The following is a 22958-nucleotide window of genomic DNA, read 5'->3' on the forward strand; positions in this document are numbered from 1 at the left end:
GTCTTGCATCCTGTCCATCTCCACCCCAGTAATCTACATGAAATCTCCTGAAGAGGTTGAGACATGTAATGGACCCTGTAGTGAACAATTCATTGACGACACCCTTACCACCAAGCTTTCACCTCATTTTGAACAGATATTACCAGTGCCTTTCTTGTGAAGTTTAGTTACGATTAAAAGAGACAACAACTTTTGGATGCAAAGCGGTTGGCTGGTTCAAACTGAACCTAAGCAACACTGAAGTGACACTAGTGGGAGAGTACAAGCAATCTGAGCAGCTCATAGCTTTCTCACCATAACCAGAATCAAGGTTAAAACAAACAAACAAACAAAAGACAGACACCCAACCAAAAAAGCTGTCTTCAAGGGTAAAGAACATAACCTACTGGACTATCACCATTCAGATTTATTTACCTGTTCAGCATCAGTTACAGTGATGCTTGCCACAGAAATACCCATAACTGATACAGAATCTGGTTCAAGCTGTACAATAGCTTAATACCAATGAGATCTGTACAGGACTCTCTTCCCTAGATTTTCTCTGTCTTGGAAAAAATAATTTTATTTGCTTAAGTTTAAAATCTTAAACTGTAGGACAAACTTGAGTTGTCAAATGTTTTACCCTGACAAACAGGCTACAGCAGCTTCAGAAGTCTAAATTTACAGTCTAACTCAAAATATATTCTTTCAAAATTTTTTTTAACCATCTTAAAATATTGGAAAATTTTATTTAGCCTACATGCAAAACCCTAAAAACGATGAAGACGTGATATATCTGCCTTTTATAAAGTTTAAACAAGATACTTACCATTGAGATTTTAAACAGAAATCAGTGGCTAGGAATGTATCCCTTCCAGGATTCCAGGTACAAGTCATAATAAATTTATTTTTTGACATTTGACGCACAACGCAACTCAAATTTTCAGGCTTCTCTGGGGGCACTGTATGAAAAAAGTTACTGTCTGTAATTTATGTGCACATACATTTGATTCCAATGAAAGCAGCGATGAATACACTGTTGCAAGTAATTTAGTTAAAATGAGAAAATTTATTTACTGTTGCATTTAGTAAATGCTAAATATTATGAGATAGAGAACATCTAGTGAAGTGTAATGCATAGATGCCTTGAGAAAAAAAGTGTGTAGTGGTAGGAGTCATCACTGTACAGAAAACATGATCTGGGGATGGAATGAAATTTGGGACAGCGTAAGGCCTAGAAGGCTAGCACAGAATGCACTGGAAAGGAAGGCAGCAGTGATGGCAGCAGATCTGTTTGTGAAGGAAAAGGAAGAAATAAGAGACCACACATTGCTGTAGTATTGATAATATTTCAGGAGTTTTAGCTATGAAGATGTTAACAGATCACAATGGCTTATTATTATAGATAGGTTCTCTCACATACACAAGATACCATGTGTACAGAATGGGTAAAATTCACCCCAATATAGAGAGCCCACACCTAATCCCCAGATATTTTTATTGTCTGGGGCCTAAGCATGGGTTTTCTGCACTACATTTTGTTCTTCACCTTTTTGCAAGTACTAAGACAGACAATACGATACTCCAGGCATGGCTGAGCTAATTAACCTTGGAGTTGGATTTCTCATTTCTATATGTTAGAAATATTCTAGTCTCCTACCACTAACTTCCAGAGGATTGCGATTTTTGTGGTGTTGCAATATAATGTCCCAAGAATACTTCCTTTCTTCAACTAATGCATTCCAATGGTAATATGCGATTTTGACACCTGTGAACCTGATGAAGAGCAGGTCACTTGATAACCCCATCAGAAACTGAACATGAAGTTTTATGAACTTTATTAAAAAGGAAAAACAAACTAAGTTAAAAACCAAACAGATATTGTGAGCATGAGGGACAATCATTAAAAATATGCTTAAGAAAAATCAGACTGTTCAAGAACCATATTCTTTCTATCAAGCCCTTCATTAGCTCAATGATCTCTAAGAGGTACCATTTTAATTGTGACATGTTCGCATTTTCTTCACAGAGCTTCATGCATGTGTAGTTCTTTTGGTACCCTTTTATGTATATGAAATACTTAAAAATGTATTTTCTGCTTTGTGGATCATCTTTTTCAAAGTACTTTCATTTGTTCTGTGTGTTTAGATTTGGGGGATTTTTTTTGTACAATTGTTCGAGAGGAAGAAGGGTTAAGAGGATATGCCAAAATGTCCTTGAAAAACATTTTCTACAAGGCAGAGAAGAAAATGGAACATTCTTGACAACTTTATACAGTATCTCGGTGTACGTAAACATTTAATGGAAAATTTACAATATTCAAAGAAGAAAGAAAGAGGAATAAAAAGCTACTTACAGCCCAGTGTAACTGCAATTCCATAGATATTCTGTTCAATCTGTCCATCTGCTAAAACATTGCATGTCAGAGGAGTAGCTAAAGTAGAGGTGTCTCTAAACGTGACGCTGGAAACAGTTCTGTTTATTACACGGTATTGTTCTTTAGGCACTACAGAACTTTTGATTTTCCAAATAATCTGACTGGCATGTATATTGCCAAAGTCAAGACAACTTTCATTGAGAATGCACAGTGCTGTAAAATTGGAGCCAAGGGTCAACAGTGGAGACTCTGGGATGATGTAACCGCATGACTGCACAAGTCCACCTGAAACTAAAAAGGATAAAATCAATTTGAAATATCACATTTCCATATGAAATCTTTGTATTACTATTGCTACAAATAATCTAACACTCCTGCTATTGAAAGATTAGGAAAAATATTTTTGAAGACTATTTTGTGCATCTGGCTGTATGTGTGTATAGACAGCTACACTTGCCCTGCACAATACAGTGTATTTCTTGTCTAATGCACTAGCACGAGCAAATCACTCCTGCACAGATTTAGGGGAAGTCCATGTGCAAACTCTTCCTCAGGTATTGCAAGAGAATGTTACCAGTAACAACAGAAGAACTGGAATTGAAATGACAGAGACAGAGAAAATGAGGTTAAAGATGGGAAGCTTAAGTATCTTTTTTTTTCTCCTACACTCATCCTCTCCCCACTGCTGGAAAGACCTTTGTAAACAACAACAAAAATACCCATTACAAAAATTCTGTACATGCTATTTTAAAAGGTGCTCTATCAAAAACGAGACTTCTGAAATTATTCAGTCCCGTCCCCCCAAAAAGTTGCTTGAGTAGCAATTATCACAACAATTGTATCTTTAGGAAATTCAGTAAATTTTTCATTTAAAGACTCTCTATCTAGCACAGGGGTGGGCAAAATACGGCCATGACTAACATTTCTGTCCGGCCTCCTCTGCCCGGTCGCGATCTCCGAGTCTGGGCCGCTAAAAGTCCTGTGGCGCAGCAGGGTGCTCAGGCAGGCTGCCTGCCTACCGTGGCCCCACGTCGCTCCCGGAAGTGGCCGGCTGCTGCTGGCACATCTCTGTGCGTCCTTGGTGGGGGGATGGGAGGCGGCTCCAGATGCTGCCCCAATCCCGGTTTCCTTATGGGGCGGTGCTTGAGGGCATGGGCAGCACACGGAGACCTGCTGCCCCTCTCCCCCAGGGGATGTGCAGAGACATGCCAGCAGCAGCCGGTCACAGCCACTTCTGGGAGCAGCATGGGGCTATGGCAGGCAAGCAGCCTGCCTGACCCCTGCTGCGCTGCCAGCCAGGAGCCACCTGTTGGAAAGCGCCTCCCAGCCAGAGTCTGCACCTCGCACCCCTCCTGCACCCCAACTCCCTGCCCCAGGTCAGAACCCCCTCCTGCACCCAAACTCCCTCCCAGATTCTGCACCCGCTCCTGATCTCCAATCCCCTGCCCCAGCCTGGAGCACCCTCCTGCACCCAAACTCCCTCCCAGACCCCGGACCCTCTCCATTAATATAGTAGAAATGTGTTGCCCGTGACAGCTTGCCAAAATTCACAGAATGGCCCCTCTGTGAAAATTATTGCCCACCACGATCTAGTATATTGAAATGAATGGAATATATATTCATCAAAATAATGAATACAATCCATATCTGTTTAGATTTCCACTCAACAGTTATTTTCCCTACTAAATTCCCCCGGACATGTAATGAACCAAACAAAAGAACTTTTGGTTTTTCTGAGTCAGTCAACTGGTGACCAGCTAGCAAAGCCCAATCATGGGGAATATGCAGGTCATCATATTTCTCACTAGGAAGGCAGTGGATTTCATACAACTAATCACAAAAAAAAAGCCAGTTACCTTGCCTATTCTGTAACTGTTGGTCTTTGAGATGTGGATGCAGACACGTATTCCACTCAGGAATGAGCATGCCCAGTACATTGAAGCCAAAGAACTTTGCCTAGCCATATCCATAGGGTCAGTGCTTGCGTCCTGTGGACATTAGCCCCTCCCCAGGCTATTTAAGAGCAGCATTCTTCTTGGTTCCTTTGCACTGAACATCAAGGGCAAAGACTCTGATGTGCGGGGGGGGGTCGTCTCACCTCCAACACCTGAAGTCGTTGTTCATGTGAATTCGAATACAGTTTAGGAAAGAATGCTGGCAAGTAAATCACTTGGTTAGAGGGAAACTGCAAAACAATTTTTGAGAAAAAGTTTGGATGTCACCATAGGGCCACTTTGTCTTTGAAAAACTGAGTACAAGGGGCTCCAACATAAAGCCTGAAGCTCGCTTACTCTCCTTGTAGATATTATTGCAAGAAGAAAGGGTGTCTTCTAGCACAGAGTGACAGAAAATATGTTGCCAGAGGCTTGAATGGAGGCCCCATCAGGGCAAATAAGACTGGATTAAGGTCTCACAAACTGAACCCGTCTTTCCCAGGAATGTGGAGATGAATGACTCCTTTCAAAAATCTCACTACTATGGAGATTGAGAAAATTGACTTCCCTTGGATGGGCAGATGAAACACTGAGATCACTGCAAGTGAACCCTCAATGAACTGATCAAGAGACCAGAAGATTGAAGACATAACAGATATTCCAAAATGTCCTGAATACAGGCCAGTACTGGCTGAATACCCCTGAGCTAGCGACCAAACTGAAATTCACTTCCACTTGGCCAAATGCATAGCCCTAGTAGAGGGCCTCCTACTATTAAGCAACACTTGTCAAACAGCTTCTGAATGTCGTTCCTTCTCTTCATCTAGCCATGCCACATCCACGCCATGAGATGAAGACTGTTCAGTGCTGGAAGCAAAATCCGACTGTGGTGGTGGGTCAGTAGGTCAGGATAAAGAGGTAGACATATGGGCAGACAAATCAATAGACTGAGAACCAACATGGCCTCAGCCAAGCTGGTGCACTGAGAATCAGTCTCAAACTTCAGTCTGAGAATGACCTTTGGGATGACTGGAATCTGAGAGGTTTGGGGGAGGGGGGGGAGGCATACATGAGCACTGATCCCCAGTTCAGGTGGAAGGCGTCTGTCAAGGAGCCTGGACTCAGGTCTGCTTGGGAGCAAAACAGATGGCCCCTATCTTTTGTCGCAAACAGGTCGATAGCCAGAATGCCCCTTTCCCAAAGATGGACCTTAACACACTGTTCAGAGACCACTTGTGATTCTGAGAAAAGACACTGCCAAGGTGATCAGCTGAGCAATTCCACACCTTTGATAGATAAGCTGCTGTGGAATGATATTTTCCTTGACACAGAACTGCCAAAACGTCACTGCCTCCTGACAAAGCTGGCTGGCGTGAGCTCTCTACTGTTCGTTCACACAGTATACCATGGTAGTATTTTTGGTGAGAACGGCTGTGTCCTCTACGTGTAACTGAAAGGGCCAGCACGCACTGTAAATAGTTCATAGCTGCAGGACGCTGATATGAAGGGAAGCTTCCAGATCTGGCCACAGTCCCAGAACTTTCGAAGTCCCCAGATGTACTTCCTAACCTATTGTGGGAGCACCAATCACTCCTGTTATGACTGGTGGAGAATGGCTGAAGGGAACACCCCTGCAAAGATTGATATGGTCTGTCTACCACTCAAGGAACTGCAGAATGGGTGACCACACTTGCACTAGGGAGTCCAATGTCTGACAATTTGGGCAATAGACCCAGTTCGGATGATACAGCTTGAGCCAGGCCTGAAGAGGACAAAGATGCAGTCTCGCATTCTGGACTGCATAAGTACATACAGCCATATGACCTAGCAATTTCAGGCATACTCCAACTGTGGTGGAAGGGTGAGCTTGGAGGGACAGACAGATGATGACTTGTCTGAAATTGCTTCCTTGGCAGAAATGCCCTCACACTCATAGAAGTAGTAGGGCCCAAATTAACTCATTTTTTTGCATTGGTACTAAAGTTGATTTTGCTTTGTTTATGACCAGATCTAAATGATTGGAAAGATACAGAGAGAACAGGACATGGTGGAGGAGTTGGTCTCTGGACTTGACCTTCACCAGTCAATCATCCAGGCAGGGAAATACATTGTATTCCTCTTCCCCAAGAAGTGCAGCTATTACTGCTATGCATTTGGTAAGAGCTTGAGGAGCAGAGAAGCCAAAGGGGAGCACTGATATTAATAATGCTGACCTACGACCACAAAACTTCAGCAGCTTCCTGTGGCTCAGGTAAATCGCCACTTGGAAACAGGCATCATGAACACTGAGGGCAGCAAACCAGTTGTGATTCAAAGCAATAGCTAGGGTAACCATGCAGAATCTCATATACCTCATGTACCTGTTAGGTCTCACTTCTACCTTGCATCTGGCAATCAGGAAATACTGTGAGTAGAATCCTTTTCCCCAGTGCTACAGAGGGATTTCCTCTATGGCTCCCATAGTTCAGACCTGCTGAAGGAGCAGTGACTCATCAGAGGGGCCCCTCAAAAGGGATGGGGTGGGAGCATGGAGAGGACTGAATGACATAACCTAATCCCACAGTGCTTAGGACCCATTTGTTTAAGTTTATAGCTTCCCAAGCACTGTGGAAGTGAGAAAACCTGTCTGCAAATGGCAGAAGGTTTGCAACTGGTATGCTACTCTGACAATCAAAACTGCTGCTTGTCTGAAGCTGAGGGAGGATGGGCTGAATGATTAAAGTTAGAGACCCAGATGGTCTTCTCCTGTGTTATTTATTCCGCTTCTTGGAGTAGTCTCACGGTCTTGCCTAATATGGCTCCTGCCAGAATACTGCTGGGGCTGATATTGCTGTTGCTGCTGCGGCAGGGGTATAAAACCCTAATAAATGGAGACGCTCATAAGTTTTTAAAACAAAAATAAAGTCTCATCCATTTTGTCAGAGAACAAAGATGGACCATCAAAAGGTAGGTCTTCTGTGCTCTGCTGGATCTCCAGAACTAAGCTGCAGTTCTGCAACCACAAGGCCCTGATCATCAAACACTGATGCCTTAACTCTGGAAGCAGTGTTCGTTATGTCGAGCACCTACTGGAAAGCCATCTTGGCAACCAGACAGCCTTCTGCAATGAATGCCTTGAACTCTTCTCTAGAGCAGTGATTCTCAACCTTTTTTCTTTCTGAGCCCCCCAACATGCTATAAAAACTCCATGGCCCAGCTGTGCCACAACTGTTTTGCTGAATATAAAAGCCAGGGCCAGCATTAAGGGGTAGCAAGCAGGCCAACTGTCCAGGGCCCCATGCCCCAGGGGGCACCGCAAAGCTATGTTGCTCAGGCTTTGGCTTCAGTCCTGGGTGATGGGGCCCTGGGATGTAGTCCTGCGTGGCGGGGCTTTGGCATTCTGCTCTGGGCCTTAGCAAGTCTAACGCCAGCTATGCTTCACAAACCCCCTGAAACCTGCTCATGGTCCCCCAGGGCCTAGAGGATGCAGTAACTTGTCCTTGAATTTTGCTACAGACTCCCAATACACAGAATCATATTTCAACAGCAGCCTGCGGGTCTGTACTGCACATTTCCAAGGATGAGCTTCTATAAATTTTTCTCCCCATGCAAAGGTGGATTAAGATTTATTGGGGCCATGGGCACAAAGAACATTGGAGCTGCCCACCCCCTGCCACAGCACCCTGTCCCCTTCTTCTCCCTTCGTGCCAAGCCCCACCTACTGACCTCGCCGGAAGCTGGGCTGCTGTGGGGAACCCTGGACCCTCGACCTGCCCTGGGCTGCATGCCCTAGTGGGCAGGGACACAGACTGGGGGCTGCTCTCAGGACTTCCTCCCAAATAAGTCTAGCTTCTTGCCCTCTGTTTTTAGGGGACTGATGCCTGGTGCTCCTGTCCTTCTTTCTCACTGGTTGCCGCCAACACAAGGGAGCCCAGAGGAGAATGATTATATAGGTGCTCAAACCTCCTCTCCACTCTTTTTGCAGTCAGGGCAGGGAAGCTGGGGTCTGCTTGAGGACCTTGGTAGTTTTAAAATGTCATAAACAGGAAGAGCTATTTTAGCTGGGGCCACAGATGCCAAGATGTCCACCAGCCTGTGGGATTTTTCCCAGACCTCCTTCGGGTGGATGTCTAGGGCCATAGCCATCCTCCTCTACAACTCCTGATGAGTCTTAAAATAAATCAGGAGACGGAGAAATAGGTTCCACTACAACTGCTTCATCAGGGGATGATGAAGAGGATGCCTATGTTACCAAGGGCTGGTCCAGTTTCTGCTCCTCTTGTGGCTGCTCACGAGAGGGATCCCAAATCTGTTCGGTGCCAGGCTTGGCACTGACGCTAGGGTGCTTGCAGCATCGATACTAGACAGCCAGTAGATAGACCCAGCTGAGGTAGCTGTAGGGATGCTCTTCATTGAGGGGGGAACTCCCACCAGTTCCAAAAGGGCCACTGTTATGGCCTTGGTTCCCAAAGGTGCCTGGCCCCAAGGTCCTTTCAATAACCCCCTTACTCGTACTGATGCTGAAATCAGGACGGGCAGGTGGTATACCCCAACAGTGGAGCCAGCTAGGTTGGGACGCAGACTTCTGCAGAGTCCAGTGAAGATAATGACTTCCTGCAACCAAGGTGGTGCCGTACCTGTCAATACTCGTGAAGAAGGTTCAGACTATGAAGGGGAACTGGGGAGATCATCTGTGGCTTTCCCCTAGATGGTACCACTTTAATCAATACCCTGATAAGTGAATCAGCTGGAACTGTGCAGTGCAGAGGTAAAGCCACTGACGTTGGTATCTTGGATGCCAGGCAAGTCTTTTGAACTGCTGGTGAAAGTGGCACCGCGAGCTTTAACAACTCTCTTGACACCTCAAATGCTTCAGGAGCAGATGGTACTGGGAAAACAGTCTGTGATACCAGGGCATGAGGGTGTTTTGGGAGCCAGTCTTGCAGACCTGCACTAGGCTCTAAAATCAAACTCCAGCGCTTAGAGGTGTGCTCTGGGAAATGTGTCCGCTTTGAATCCCCTCATGATTCCTTAGAACAGCTTGACCTCTTCACCTCTTTCAATGATCCCAGTACAGAGTCCAGTTTCTTATGCCTCTTCTTTGGTATCAGCAATGCCAATCTGTCCCATGGTACTAGTAACACCAGAGGTGTGCTACAGACCGAAGCCAAGGTGCTCGGTACTCGGCCCTCAGTAGATGTCTCAGATAAGAGGATGTAGTGTCAATTCTAGAAGCATATATTTCAATCTAACTGCCCTGCCCTGGTTTTTTTTTGTAATAGGGCTTAAAGTCCTTACAAATGCCACACTGGTCACTCATGTGAAGCTCCCCCAAGCACTTAAAGCAGCTGGGGTGAAGGTCGCTATTAGGCATTACCTTACCACAAGATGGCAGGGCTTGATACCCAAAGAGTGAGGCATCTCTCTGGTAACAGGGCTGGTACCCAAAACAACATTTTTTTTTAAAACACTAATCAACTAACTAAAACTACACTAACTATACAATGTGTACTATTTACAAGTTCAATTGAAGACTTGCAGATTCAAGGAAAGGGAGCTCCAACAATCATCATGGGAGGTTGTGGGTGGCTCTGCCCTTAACGCCTGCATGCAGTGCGTGAGGCACCAGACGACGCTCATGCCACCCCGGTGGGTACTGCTAAAGGGAAAAACTGACAACCCTGCACTGGAATGAGCACAATGACAGTGGAATTGACATGTGCAATCGCTCAATGTGGCATTTTCGGTTGACTCACATTAATTCCTTTCTTTTGAAGGGAACGCTTCATGACTCTCACAATTGTGAGCCTAAAATAACTAAAATCTCTACTGAAGAGAGAAAAGTACAAACAGTCTGTGTACTGAAATGCAGAACCAATGTAAGAATTACCACACTGGCACAGGATTTATTGATTACATATACTATCGTAGGCCTCAGGTACTAAAGGGAATGAGTTACAAACCCACTTTTTAAAAATCTGTTCAGTTATTCAGTATGCAAATTAAGCATAAATTAATAGATCACTAGTCTAAGAATTACAGATTTAAAGTTGCTACTTAGCCCTTAGTATCCATGAATGACACCAGATTATCCCACTGAAGAGACGTACTAGATATTGCTCTCAATTCTCCTGAAGAGGAAGCGATGGTTATGAGTGAGCCAGCCTGCATGAGAACCACTATGTCACACCTAGTGATCCAGTCTGCAGCTTCACTTTCCTTTGCTGGAAGTATATGGGCAAAGTAGGGAGCAAAGCACACAGAAGTTGTCATAAATATAAAGGGAAGGGTAAACCCCTTTGAAATCCCTCCTGGCCAGGGGAAAGTTCCTCTCACCTGTAAAGGGTTAAGAAGCTAAAGGTAACCTCGCTGGCACCTGACCAAAATGACCAATGAGGAGACAAGATACTTTCAAAAGCTGGGAGGAGGGAGAGAAACAAAGGCTTTGTGTCTGTCTGTATGCTGGTTTCTGCCAGGGATAGATCAGGAATGGAGCCTTAGAACTTTTAGTAAGTAATCTAGCTAGGTATGTGTTAGATTATGATTTCTTTAAATGGCTGAGAAAAGAATTGTGCTGAATAGAATAACTATTTCTGTCTGTGTATCTTTTTTGTAACTTAAGGTTTTGCCTAGAGGGGTTCTCTATGTTTTTGAATCTAATTACCCTGTAAGATATCTACCATCCTCATTTTACAGGGGGGATTTCTTTATTTCTATTTACTTCTATTTTTTATTAAAAGTCTTCTTGTAAAACACTGAATGCTTTTTCATTGTTCTCAGATCCAAGGGTTTGGGTCTGTGGTCACCTATGCAAATTGGTGAGGCTTTTTATCCAACCTTTCCCAGGAAAGGGGGGGTGCAAGTGTTGGGAGGATTGTTCATTGTTCTTAAGATCCAAGGGTCTGGGTCTGTAGTCACCTAGGCAAATTGGTGAGGCTTTTTACCAAACCTTGTCCAGGAAGTGGGGTGCAAGGTTTTGGGAAGTATTTTGGGGGGAAGGACGCGTCCAAACAGCTCTTCCCCAGTAACCAGTATTAGTTTGGTGGTGGTAGCGGCCAGTCCAAGGATAACGGGTGTAATATTTTGTACCTTGGGGAAGTTTTTGACCTAAGCTGGTAAAGATAAGCTTAGGAGGTTTTTCATGCAGGTCCCCACATCTGTACCCTAGAGTTCAGAGTGGGGGAGGAACCTTGACAGAAGTGCTGCAGTAGTGCAGCCAACTAAGCAGGACAGCATTCCTGCATTGGAGGCTGTATTCTAGGGAGATAAAGAAAACACAACATGTGTGTCTGCAAGGTAGGAAAGGGACAGAGAGAAAACAGAAGGACAAAGGAAAGAAAGAAAAAAAAGAGGTGAAACACCAAGCAGAGAGGGAAACAGAAAATTACAGTACGAGACAAAAAAATAAAAATTAATCTAATCAATAACAGCATCTGCTATCGATCAGATAGAAAATGGAAAAAAAAAAGACAAAAATTATAAAAGGAGAAGAAAGCCATATCTTTTGGGATTAAAGTGCTTTCCAGCGGCACCTTTTAAGAGGTATAATTCAAAGAAGGAAGTACCTCCAAAAACTAATTCTCAATCTCTCCTTTATTTCATTCTTAGATGTGTAATTTAAGGTGAGGAATTCTGTATGTATGAATGTTTTACCTAGAATGTTACATATTAAAGAAGACTGCTATAACTGACAATTTTAAGAAACATCTATTTTTCCAGGTTAACTCTGCATTTGACAGCACTGTGCCCAATTTGTTCTAGTGCTACCCCTGTATAGTCAATTTCTGCCTTTTGCTTTGCTCTTCCCACAGCAACAAGGGAGAGATCATAAGAAAATGTGACCACAGAGCTTCAGGTGTAGCACCTGGAACTAATTTTAATTTGTTTTTGTTTTTTTGAGATCAGCTGGCTAAAAGGACATCAATGCCAGTTGCCATAATTGAGCGAGAACTCTGTCTCTTTGGATTATTTGTTTCTACAAATAGCTAGCACAATGGTGCCCTAATTCCTCATTGGGACCACTAGGCACTACTGCAACATAAACATCAGTAGCAACAGCTTGCTGCTCTAATAAGTCCATGACTTGTCCAACATTTTCATTTAGTCTTACCTCCAAAAGAGCAAATGCTCACGAAAATATATACAGCATTCATCACCCAGCTCCATCGAGAAGACATTTTGCTTACAGTTCCTGTAAAAAACAAAGATGTTATGTAGTTTCCATTTACTGCATTTGTGTGACCACCAGCTTCCCTTTATTGCTGCAACCCTTGATACCCTGCAGAAAGTCAGGATGGGAGAAGGAAAAGAACATCCCTTTTTTCCAATCACTGCAGGAAAAACCAGCAAGCCTACGTGATATAAATAGACGGGTATGGAATTAAAACTGTGCGTCTACGCACTGAACTCAAGTCTGTACACTCAAACTTCTATTTCATATGAGGCAAAGTATGCAAGCGAAGTATTTCATTCTTTAGGAAAGCTGTTGGGTTTCTAGACTTCTGTCTGTCTCCAAGTCTTTCTTTTTTGAGCTTGGAATTCTGGGATCATTAAAACAAAACACTAAGGCTTAGACTAAGGCTTTGTCAACACTACGAAATTAGGTCGAATTTATAGAAGTCGGTTTTGTAGAAAGCATTTTTATATAGTTGATTGTGTGTGTCCCCACACAAATACTTTAAGTACTGAGGCAACCGTCGACTTCCGGAGCGTTGCACTGTGGATAGCTATCCCACATTTCCCGCAATCTCCGCCACCCATTTGAATTCTGGGTAGAAATCCAAATGCCTGATGGGGCTAAAACATTGTCGCGGGTGGTTCTGGGTACATATCGTCAGGTCCCCCATACCTGCCTCCCTCCCTTCCTCCATGAAAGCAACGGCAGACAATCGTTTCGCGCCTTTTATTCTGGGTTACCTGTGCAGACGCCATACCATGGCAAGCATGGAGCCTGCTCAGCTAACCTTCACCGTATGTCTCCTGGGTGTTGGCAGACGTGGTATTGCATTGCTACACAGCAGCAGCTTATTGCCTTTTGGCAGCAGACAGTGCAGCATGACTGGTAGCCGTCGTCGAGCAATTCCTGGGTGCTCTTTTAACCGACCTCGATGAGGTCAGGGGCGCCTGGGCAAACATGGGAGTGACTCAGCCAGGTCATTACCCTTTTAAGTTTCATCTCATGGCGATTCAGTCCTACCAGCAGTCCTACTGCACTGTCTTTTAATGAGCAGCCAGGAGATGACGATGGCCAGCAGCCATACTGCACAGTCTGCTGCCAGCAAGATGTATAAAGATAGATGAAGTGGATCAAAACAAGAAATAGACCAGATTTGTTTTGTATTTATTTTCTCCTCCCTCCCTCTGTGAATCAATGGCCTGCTAAACCCAGTTTTGAGTTCTGTCCTTGAGGTTTTGAGTTCTATCCTTGAGGGGGCCATTCTGTTTCTCGCAAAGCCACCCCTTTCGTTGATTTTAATTCCCTGTAAGCCAACCCTGTAAGCCATGTTGTCGGTCGCCCCCCCTCCATCAGAGCAACAGCAAACAATCCTTTCGTGCCCTTTTCCCTGGATTGCCCGAGCAGGAGCAGACGCTATAGCACAGCAAGCACGGAGCCCGTTCAGCTCACCGCAGCAGTTATGACTATTGTAAACACCTCGCACATTAGTGTGCCTTTTACGCAGAACCAGCACCTGAAAAACCAGGCGAGGAGGCGACGGAAGCGCAGTGATGAGGACATGAACACACTTTTCTCTAAAACTGTGTTCCCCTGCAATTTGGAGATCATGGTGTTAATGGGGCAGGCTCATGCCATGGAACGCTGATTCTGGGCTCGGGAAACAAGCACAGACTGGTGGGACCGTATAGTGTTGCGGGTCTGGGATGATTCCCAATGGCTCCGAAACTTTCGTATGCGTAAGGGAACTTTCATGGAACTTTGTGACTTGCTTTCCCCTGCCCTGAAGCGCAAGAATACTAAGATGAGAGCAGCCCTCACAGTTCACAAGCGAGTGGCAATAGCCCTGTGGAAGCCTGCAACGGCAGACAGCTACCGGTCAGTCGGTAATCAATTTGGAGTGGGCAGATCTACTGTGGGGGTTGCTGTGATGCAAGCAGTCAACGCAATCATTGAGCTGCTTCTATCAAAGATAGTGACTCTGGGAAATGTGCAGGTCATACTAGATGGCTTTGCTGCAATGGGATTCCCTAACTGTGGTGGGGCTATAGACGGAACGCATATCCCTATCTTGGGACCGGACCACGAGGGCAGCCAGTACATAAACCGCAAGGGGTACTTTTCAATAGTGCTGCAAGCACTGGTGGATCACAAGGGACGTTTCACCAATATCAGCGTGGGATGGTCGGGAAAGGTGCATGACACTCGCGTCTTCAGGAACTCTGGTCTGTTTAAATGGCTTCAGGAACGGATTTACTTCCCAGACCAGAAAATAACTGTTGGGGATGTTGAAATGCCTATAGTTATCCTTGGGGACCCAGCCTACCTCTTAATGCTCTGGCTCATGAAGCCGTACACAGGTAGCCTGGACAGTAGTAAGGAGCTGTTCAACTATAGGCTGAGCAAGTGCAGAATGGTGGTAGAGTGTGCATTTGGACGTTTAAAGGGTTGCTGGCGCAGTTTACTGATTCGCTCAGACCACAGCAAAACCAATATTCCCATTGTTACTGCTGCTTGCTGTGTGCTCCACACTCTCTGTGAGAGTAAGGGGGAGACATTTATGGCGGGGTGGGAGGTTGATGCAAATCGCCTGGCTGCTGAATACACGCAGCCAGACACGAGGGCGGTTAGAAGAGCACAGCAGGAAGTGCTGCGCATAAGAGAAGCTTTGAAAAACAGTTTCATGACTGGCCAGGGTACTGTGTGACACTTCTGTTTGTTTCTCCTTGATGAAAACCCACCCCCTTGGTTGCCTCTAAATTCCCTGTAAACCACCTGCCCTCCCCGCTTCAATCACAGCTTGCTTGCAAAGGAAATAAAGTCACTATCATTTAAAAAACATGTATTCTTTATTAATTGGGAGATAACTCACAAGGTAGCCCAGGTGGGGGTGTGGGAGGAGGGTAGGAGGGAAGGAAAAGGCCACTTTAATACTTGTTGAATGCCAGCCTTCTGTTGCTTGGGCTGTCCACTGGGGTGGAGTGGTTGGGTGCCAGGAGCCTCTCCCCCCCCCCCCACGTTCTTCAGCATCTCGATGAGGAGGCTATGGAACTTGGGGAGGAGGGAGGGCGGTTAAGCAAGGGCTGCAGCGGCAGTCTGTGATCCTGCTGCCATTCATGAACCTCCACCAGACGCCAGAGCATGTCCGTTTGATCCCGCAGTAGCCCCAGTGTTGCCTCATGCTTCCTCTGATCTTGCCGCCACCTCTCCTCACGTTCATTGGCCACTGTCCTGTACTCTGCTATTGTGTCCCGCCATGCAGCTCTGTCAGTGCCGGACGACTGCATTAGCTCAGAGAACATTTCATTGCGTGTGCGTTTTTTTTGCCGCCTTAACTGAGATAGCCTCCTTCCTCCGTCCCAAAGGCTTGAAACATTTTCAGCTGCTGGAGGAAAAACAGGAAGTGAAGTATTTAAAAAGATACATTACAGAACAATGGCTATACTCTTTCACGGTGAACACCACATAGCACATGTGATTTTGGTACAAGGTTGCATTTTGCATCTTATATTGAGTGCCTGCGGCTTTGGTGTTAGAGATCACACACGCAGTGCCAGGCAACAGAATTCGGCTTGCAGGTGGCCATGGTAAGCCACAGTCTTTCGGCTTCTGCAACCTTCATAACAGCAGTACCCTCCTTTCCCATACCAAGCAAAGCCCATTGAGTTGGCCATTTAGTGCTGCGTTTTTTTTGTTACTGTGCAGCAGCGGAAACCAAACTAACCCCCTCCCCCCATCCAATTCTCTGGGATGATCGCTTTTCCCCTCCCCCCACCACCTGGCTGGTATCAGGGAAGATCCCTGCTAGCCAAATGCGAACAGCTCAGCGCCAATGCCATGCCCCCCCTGCCCCCCCCACCGCGTGGCTAACTGCGGGGAGGATTTTTTTTCAGCCACAGGCAAACAACCCAGTAGGAATGGTTACTTCTGAATGTGCCCTTAATTAAATTCCCCTATTTCAACCAGGTTACCATGAACGATATCACTCTCCTGAGGATAACACAGAGAGATAAAGAACGGATGTTGCTTGAATGCCAGCAAACACCGGGACCATACGCTGCCAGGCTTTGTCATGCAATGATACCAGATTACTTGCTACCAGAATGGCATGGTAAAGTGTCCTACCATGGAGGATGGAATAAGGCTGCTCTCCCCAGAAACCTTCTGCAAAGGCTTTTAGAGTACCTCCATGAAGCTCTCCTGGAGATGTCACTGAAGGATTTCTGCTCCATCCCCAGACACGTTAACAGACTTTTCCAGTAGCAGTACTGACCACAAATGCATTCCAAGTCCTCAGGGCTACTTAATCATTAAAAAATGTTTGCTTTTATAACATATATTATATTTAAGAAGGTACACTCACCAGAGGTCCCTTCTCCGGCTTCGTTGGGTTGGGAGGGTATTTCAGTCAGGGTGATAAAAAGATCCTGGCTGTCGGGGAGAATGGTGTGCTGTGTGCTCTCCCCAAGCTCGTTGACCTCCTCATCTTCCCCATCTGCAAAATCCTCAGGTATAGCGGCGAGTACCCCATCATCGGAGTCCACGGACAGGGGTGGGGTAATGGTGGCGGCCCCCCCAAGAATTGCATGCAGCTCAGCGTAGAAGCGGCATGTCTGGGGCTCTGTCCCGGAGCATCCATTTGATTCTTTGGTTTTCTAGTACGCTTGTCTGAGATCCTTAAGTTTCATGTGGCACTGTGTTGCATCCCTGATGTAGCCTCTGTCCCTCATGGCCTCAGATTTTTTGAAATGTTTTGGTATTTAGTCTTTTGGAACGTAGTTCTGATAGCACAGATTCCTCTCCCCACACAGTGATCAGATCCTGTATCTCCCGTTCGGTCCATGCTGGCGTCCTTTTGCGATTCTGGGACTGCATGGTTATCTGTGCTGATGAACTCTGCATGGTCACCTGTGCTGATGAGCTCACCTGGCCAAACAGGAAATGAGATTCAAAAGTTCCCAGGGCTTTTCCTGTACACCTGACCAGTGCATTTGAGTTCAGAGTGCTGTCCAGAGCGGTCACAATGGTGCACTGTGGGATAGCTCCCGGAGGGCAATACCTTCGAATTGCGTCCACACTAACCCTAATTCGAAACAGTGATGTCAATTTCAGCGCTAATCCCCTTGTTGGGGAGGAGTACAGAAATCGGTTTTAAGAGCCCTTTATGTCGAAAAAATGGCTTCGTTGTGTGGATGGGTACAGAGTTAATTCAGATTTAACTCGTATTGTAGACCAGGCCTAACGTTACCAGAGTTACTTCACTTTTAAAGTAATTGACATTTAAAACCTGTTTTTCAGAGGTGAAGACTCCACTGCAAAACCAAACACCTCCCATTCATGATTAGAATTTAAATTTACCTTTTCATGTTCGGGGGCAAACTTCATATTTAGTGACTAACAGTCTGCTAATTTTCACTGCTAAGTATTCACAAAAGAGAAACACACTACAAATTGCTTAATAATCTCAAAATATAACAATCATTTTATAGCCTTTGAGTAGACTCGTATTTCATTCCTCCAAGTCTGAAAGTTCTAACCTCTCATGCTCTTCCCTGCTTCCAACCTGCAGCTCCAGATCTAGATTTGGAGACCTGGAAGCATTCCATCGTACGCTTTCCCCTTCATACAGATGGGTTGCAGACCCTTCTCCTTCTTAAGGGGTGGAGCTAGCAGGCCTATTCTGGATTTCTCACTCCGTAATGCAAATGGCAAACCAGCCTAATTACTACAGAGAGTCTTCTCCCCCCATAGTTTGAGGCGCACTACTGAGGGCAGTTCCAGTGTCAGCTGCAGTCAGGGGACATTTGGCCACAAAGCTTCTGCTGATAGGATCTAGACTATTTCACTGGGAAGGGGGAGAGGGGTAGGAAGGGGAACTACTCTCCTATGGGAAAGTAACCAATGTAGGGAAGAATTTAGTCCCGTTTGGTTATAAACCAGGCTGTACTTAAATTCCATGCAGCTTAAACTCAATGGCCATTCATCTCTGCAATCTATAAATAGCATATTCAAACAATCATAGTATGGGAGTGTACAGCAATTAATTTACTGTAGTGTTTACCACAAACTAGGATTCTTACAGTGATTGAAAATACAAGCTATTCTATAAAAGTGCATTTTATTTCTGCAAGGGACCAATGAACTACATTCAGAGCCTCTGTTTACAGTTATTTTTTCCCCTCATGTTCAGTGTTTTCTGGAACAAGTGGAAATGTTAGCCTTAAAAAAGTAAACTCAAAATTAGAAAATGGTATGGAAGGAATAGGAGACTGGCAATGCAATAGGTAAACTTTCGCTACCACATCATTATCACCCTCCCCACATTTCACACTCAGAGAGAAAATTCCACGATAATTATTAAAACAAAAAACCCACTCACATTCTCTCTTTTGGATTTCCCAGTGCACTCCCTTTACTCAGGGAAGGCCTCATCCAACTTCACTTCCCACATTTTATTGGACAAAATTGCACAAAGAATTCTGGGTGAGAAAATAATGGGTGGCTTTAAAAGTCAGACATCACAAGTTCTAGTCTGGCTCTGCCACTGGCTTGCTACATGGCCCACAGCAAATCCCTTAACCCTAGAGCCAGATAATGAGCTGATTCAACTGTAGTGCCCTACTTAAGCAGTGCAAAACACCCTCAGTGGAGATTTTCCCAGTGTGAGAAGTAGGCAGATGGAACAGAACTAATGTTAGGCAAGTTCTACAGGACTCTCTAGAGTCCCCCATCATAGACAAAACTACATATTAACAATCCCCAGTTAGTGTATAGCTTCTTGGGGGTCTTTAATGTTCAGAATAATTTAAAGCAGCACTCCTATGCTGGGTACACTTGGAAATCTGGACATGTGTCTAAATTTCCCTACCTGGAAAAAATGGGATTTATTTAGCTACTTCACAAGGTAAAATATTTGGAAGCTTACTTAATATTTGTACAACCCCATGAGGATGAAGCATTAGATAACTGCTGAGTATTGTTAGCAATCTTTTCAATGCAGAAACAAAAAACTACACAAGTTATAGAGAATGTTCCAGGAAAAAAAAAAACAATAAAAAAAAATCTTACTACCCCATACATATTAAACACATGTTCAAAGAATAAGTTGGTTCCTTTTCCTAAATTTTCAGTTTTGAGCACTCAAATGCTTTTTACTTTGTCCACTGTTTTCCAACAGCTAGTAAAATATCACCTCTTATACACACTCATCAGAACAATAAATAGTCACATTCTTCATAAATCAGAAAGGAAGTGTCACCTAGAAATTACACATAGCAAAATCTCAAACTTCATATAGCTGGTCACCTTGTCTTCTTTTACATCCTCTCCATAAAACCTGCCTCTGTCATAATGCCTGCAGATTGCTCTCATCTGACACTGGATAGGCAACTGCTAAGTGGAGCTGCCATTTTTGCTACATTCTCTTCAGCATATGGGTCTCTCATCATCCCAACCTGCTCAAGCTCTGTTTGGCTACCCGTTGTCATGTAGATTATGAGGGCGCTAGAGTACGGACTGTCTTCTTTGTCATTTGTCTGTACAGCACCTAGCACAATGGTACCACACAGGTATAATTTTTTGGGAGAAAATACTACTAACTACTGTTTCTTGAGATTAATATTGTATATGTAAATTGGTGGGAAAGTACAGAATGTTATCAATTTACGATAAAGTTAAGTATGTGCACCTGCATTTGACATTGACCAGTACGTTAACTTAGGTAGACCCCAGTCCTGCAATTTGATATGCAGAGATTAAGGGGTCCCCACAGTTTCTATATTTATTTTTAGAAGGATTTGGGGCCATATTTGTATTTTCAGACTAACGATGAAAGAACTGTATTTATTCTGGACCAGAGTTAATTCTGTGGTGTTCTGAAATATGCATTTTTTTGCACTTGAGAAGTGGCACTCAGATGCTACAGTGGTGAGGGCCTGTACAAAACTCTAAAACAGATAATTTGATTTTGCTGGACAGATAGAGGGACACAAAGATTAGACTGAAAACATGGTTAGAAAAAGCTACTTTTAAAGTCTTAATTTTTAAATAAATATTCAAAAATTTCAGAAGGTATTCTAGTTGAAAGTGGGATCTAATCCTAAAGATTTGAAAGCATAAGAATTCTCTCTTCTTTTTTTCAATTACAAAGGGGTTCAAAAACAGCCTTAAACTATGGAGACCCTACTACTTCTCCAGAATAGACAGCAGGCTGGCTGGGACTTGAAGCCTGGTCTTACAGATGAGAAGAACAAAGAACTCTATTAAAATTCTCTGCTGATCACAGGCAACAGACATATCTTTACAATGTAAGGAGCAAATAGCCATCCAGTAGACATATAGTGGAGAAGTGGGCCCACATTTGCACAAAATGGAGGATTTATCTGTACAGAGTGTGAAGTGGCCAGGGTGGATAAAAATCAATGATTTAAAAAAAAAAAACAAAAAAAAAAAAACAGATCTAAATTTAAAATTGGATTTTTTTGATAAAATGCTTTTTGAGTAAAAAACCTAAAGATAAAGATACATTATAGCTCAAAGATATCTCATCATGGAATAGGGATTATAAATTCTAATTCTATAGTATGAGACAATATCTTCATGTAATGTTTAAGAAAAGTTTTGTAAATGAGTTCCAATAGTTCATGGATTAGGGACCCAATTTTGTAGGGTTCCAGGGGCTTCTGTATAGATTATTTAGGTTAATCTTTCTATCTACCCTATGGGATTCAGTGCTCAGTCTAGAAGATACCATCAGAGATGCTGAGTTTTGCAGTTCTCAAACTATGGATTTGTGTCTCCAGAGATAACATGATGGTTAACAGCAAAAATGTTTTTAAATAAATAAATTACAAAATATATAGAGGTGAGAAATAACAGACCTCAACTGTATTGTCCCTCTGCAAATTTGTGTACACAGAGTCAATCCCTTACCTCTCTCTAAAAGTGCAAAGTTTCAAAAAATTCAATGAATAGAAGATTGTTGGGGGTGGAATAGAGCTGGACAAGGAAAAGAAGTCTGGAGATAAATGTGAGAAGGGAGGGGCAGGCAGTAGAAACAAAAGTTAAACTGTTTGAGCAGCATATTCCAGAAGTCTTGATGTCTCTCTCAGTGCAGCCTTTGTTGAATTGAGATCTACCATACCATTCTCTCACTAGAAGGGAAAACCTATAATGGCAGCAGGTGGAAAGACACCCAGTTTGGGAATAAGAACCATTCAAGAAATATGTCTGCTGATGATGTTTCAAAGAAAGTCAGCAATAGCTTCTTCTGCCAGTGTAGAAAGAATATTTTCTTCCTTTGAACTAATTCATTCCAAATTGAGAAACTGTTTGGGACCTGAAAAAGCAGGAAAGCTTGTTTTTCTTTTCCAGATTATGAACAAACAGGAAAATGAAGGTGAAGATGACTGAGTTAGCTACAGAAGACAATATGTTAAGTTTCTCATGTTGACCTGGCTGACACAGTCTATTTAATTTTTGTGGGTTTTTTTAATATTTCATTTAACTATTTTAGTTAAAAACAATTTTAACAAACCCTAACCTGATTTTAAAAAACCTGAATATTTAACTAAACTCAAAAATTCATATGCTTGTTTTGTTAAAATATTATGTTTGCTGTTGAAGAAAAAAAATCCAGAATACATAATGTTGTTGTTTTAGTTAAATAAAACAATGTAAAATGTTTGTCTGGTGATGTTCTCCTCCTAATACAGCATGGCAAGAAAATCCTTCAACTATTAACGATTAACCTGTTGATTTGGAGAGAGTTCACCTCCCAGTGACTTCATAAATATCTTCTTCAGTTACCTTTGGTAAATGAAATAACCAAACAATCAGAAAAGGAATGATATAGCTGTAAAACTAATCTGAAAAGTTTTCAAAATAAATCACTTAAAAAATGTATAGTGTGTACCTTCTAAAAATGAAACCTACATCTATCTCTGAGTTGTGAAGAATACGTATTAAGGTTATACCAACAAACAAGAATGCACTTCTTATGTAGAAATCCATGATTAAATTGACTCTTCCTGACTAGTGATTTAAATCAAATCCACCCTGGAAGGGGCTATAAAACACTACCAAATCAGAACAGTATTGTCTCTCCCCCTCACCCCCCCCACTTGTTTTGCATAAGTGTAAAAAGGCAGTAGAGAAACAGGTCTATCATGATCAGTGCTGCTCTCACTAAAGCGAGCAGCAACCTCCTCATTGATTTCAAAAGGGGTACGATGAGGCCTCAAAGCTAACAAAATTAATAAGTAACATTGCTTCAATTACAACCTATTTTTTTCAAGTATATCTAGTACACAAATTTTCAGGTACATTTAACCTTAAGGAAAGTCGTAAATAGTGACAAACTATTTTTGAGGAACATGGAGACAGAAGTTAGTAGTTTCAAATCAGTAGTGAAACAAGCAATTTGTGATTCCACTGGATTACTGCTTCATAATTATAATGACTCAGTGCTTACCTGAATCCAGGCAACTGGCAAGGATTTCTCCATGTCCCCAAAAAG

The 22958-nt window shown here is 43.4% G+C and overlaps 2 protein-coding genes across 2 annotated transcripts in view; both read right to left on the bottom strand.

The window, feature by feature from the left end:
* IL6ST (interleukin 6 cytokine family signal transducer) overlaps positions 1-22958 on the bottom strand; it is a 58371-nt gene that overhangs the window by 30731 nt on the left and 4682 nt on the right. Inside the window, exons 2-4 of the mRNA XM_084629350.1 lie at positions 12380-12460; positions 2336-2647; positions 809-941 (exon numbers count right to left, since the gene is read on the bottom strand). Coding sequence (XP_084485476.1) covers positions 809-941; positions 2336-2647; positions 12380-12460 — 526 coding nt within the window. The remainder of the gene's footprint in view (positions 1-808; positions 942-2335; positions 2648-12379; positions 12461-22958) is intronic.
* LOC311521309 (uncharacterized protein) lies at positions 15348-22946 on the bottom strand (the record flags this gene model as incomplete). The annotated part of the gene is made up of 3 exons (XM_084629599.1): positions 15348-15827; positions 16806-17097; positions 22914-22946. 3 exons carry the CDS (start codon positions 22944-22946, stop codon positions 15466-15468), a joined length of 687 nt encoding a protein of 228 aa, XP_084485725.1. The 3' UTR covers positions 15348-15465.

The sequence above is a fragment of the Lepidochelys olivacea genome (assembly GCF_965140295.1).
Source record: "Lepidochelys olivacea isolate rLepOli2 genome assembly, chromosome: 5".
NCBI lineage: Eukaryota > Metazoa > Chordata > Testudines > Cheloniidae > Lepidochelys > Lepidochelys olivacea.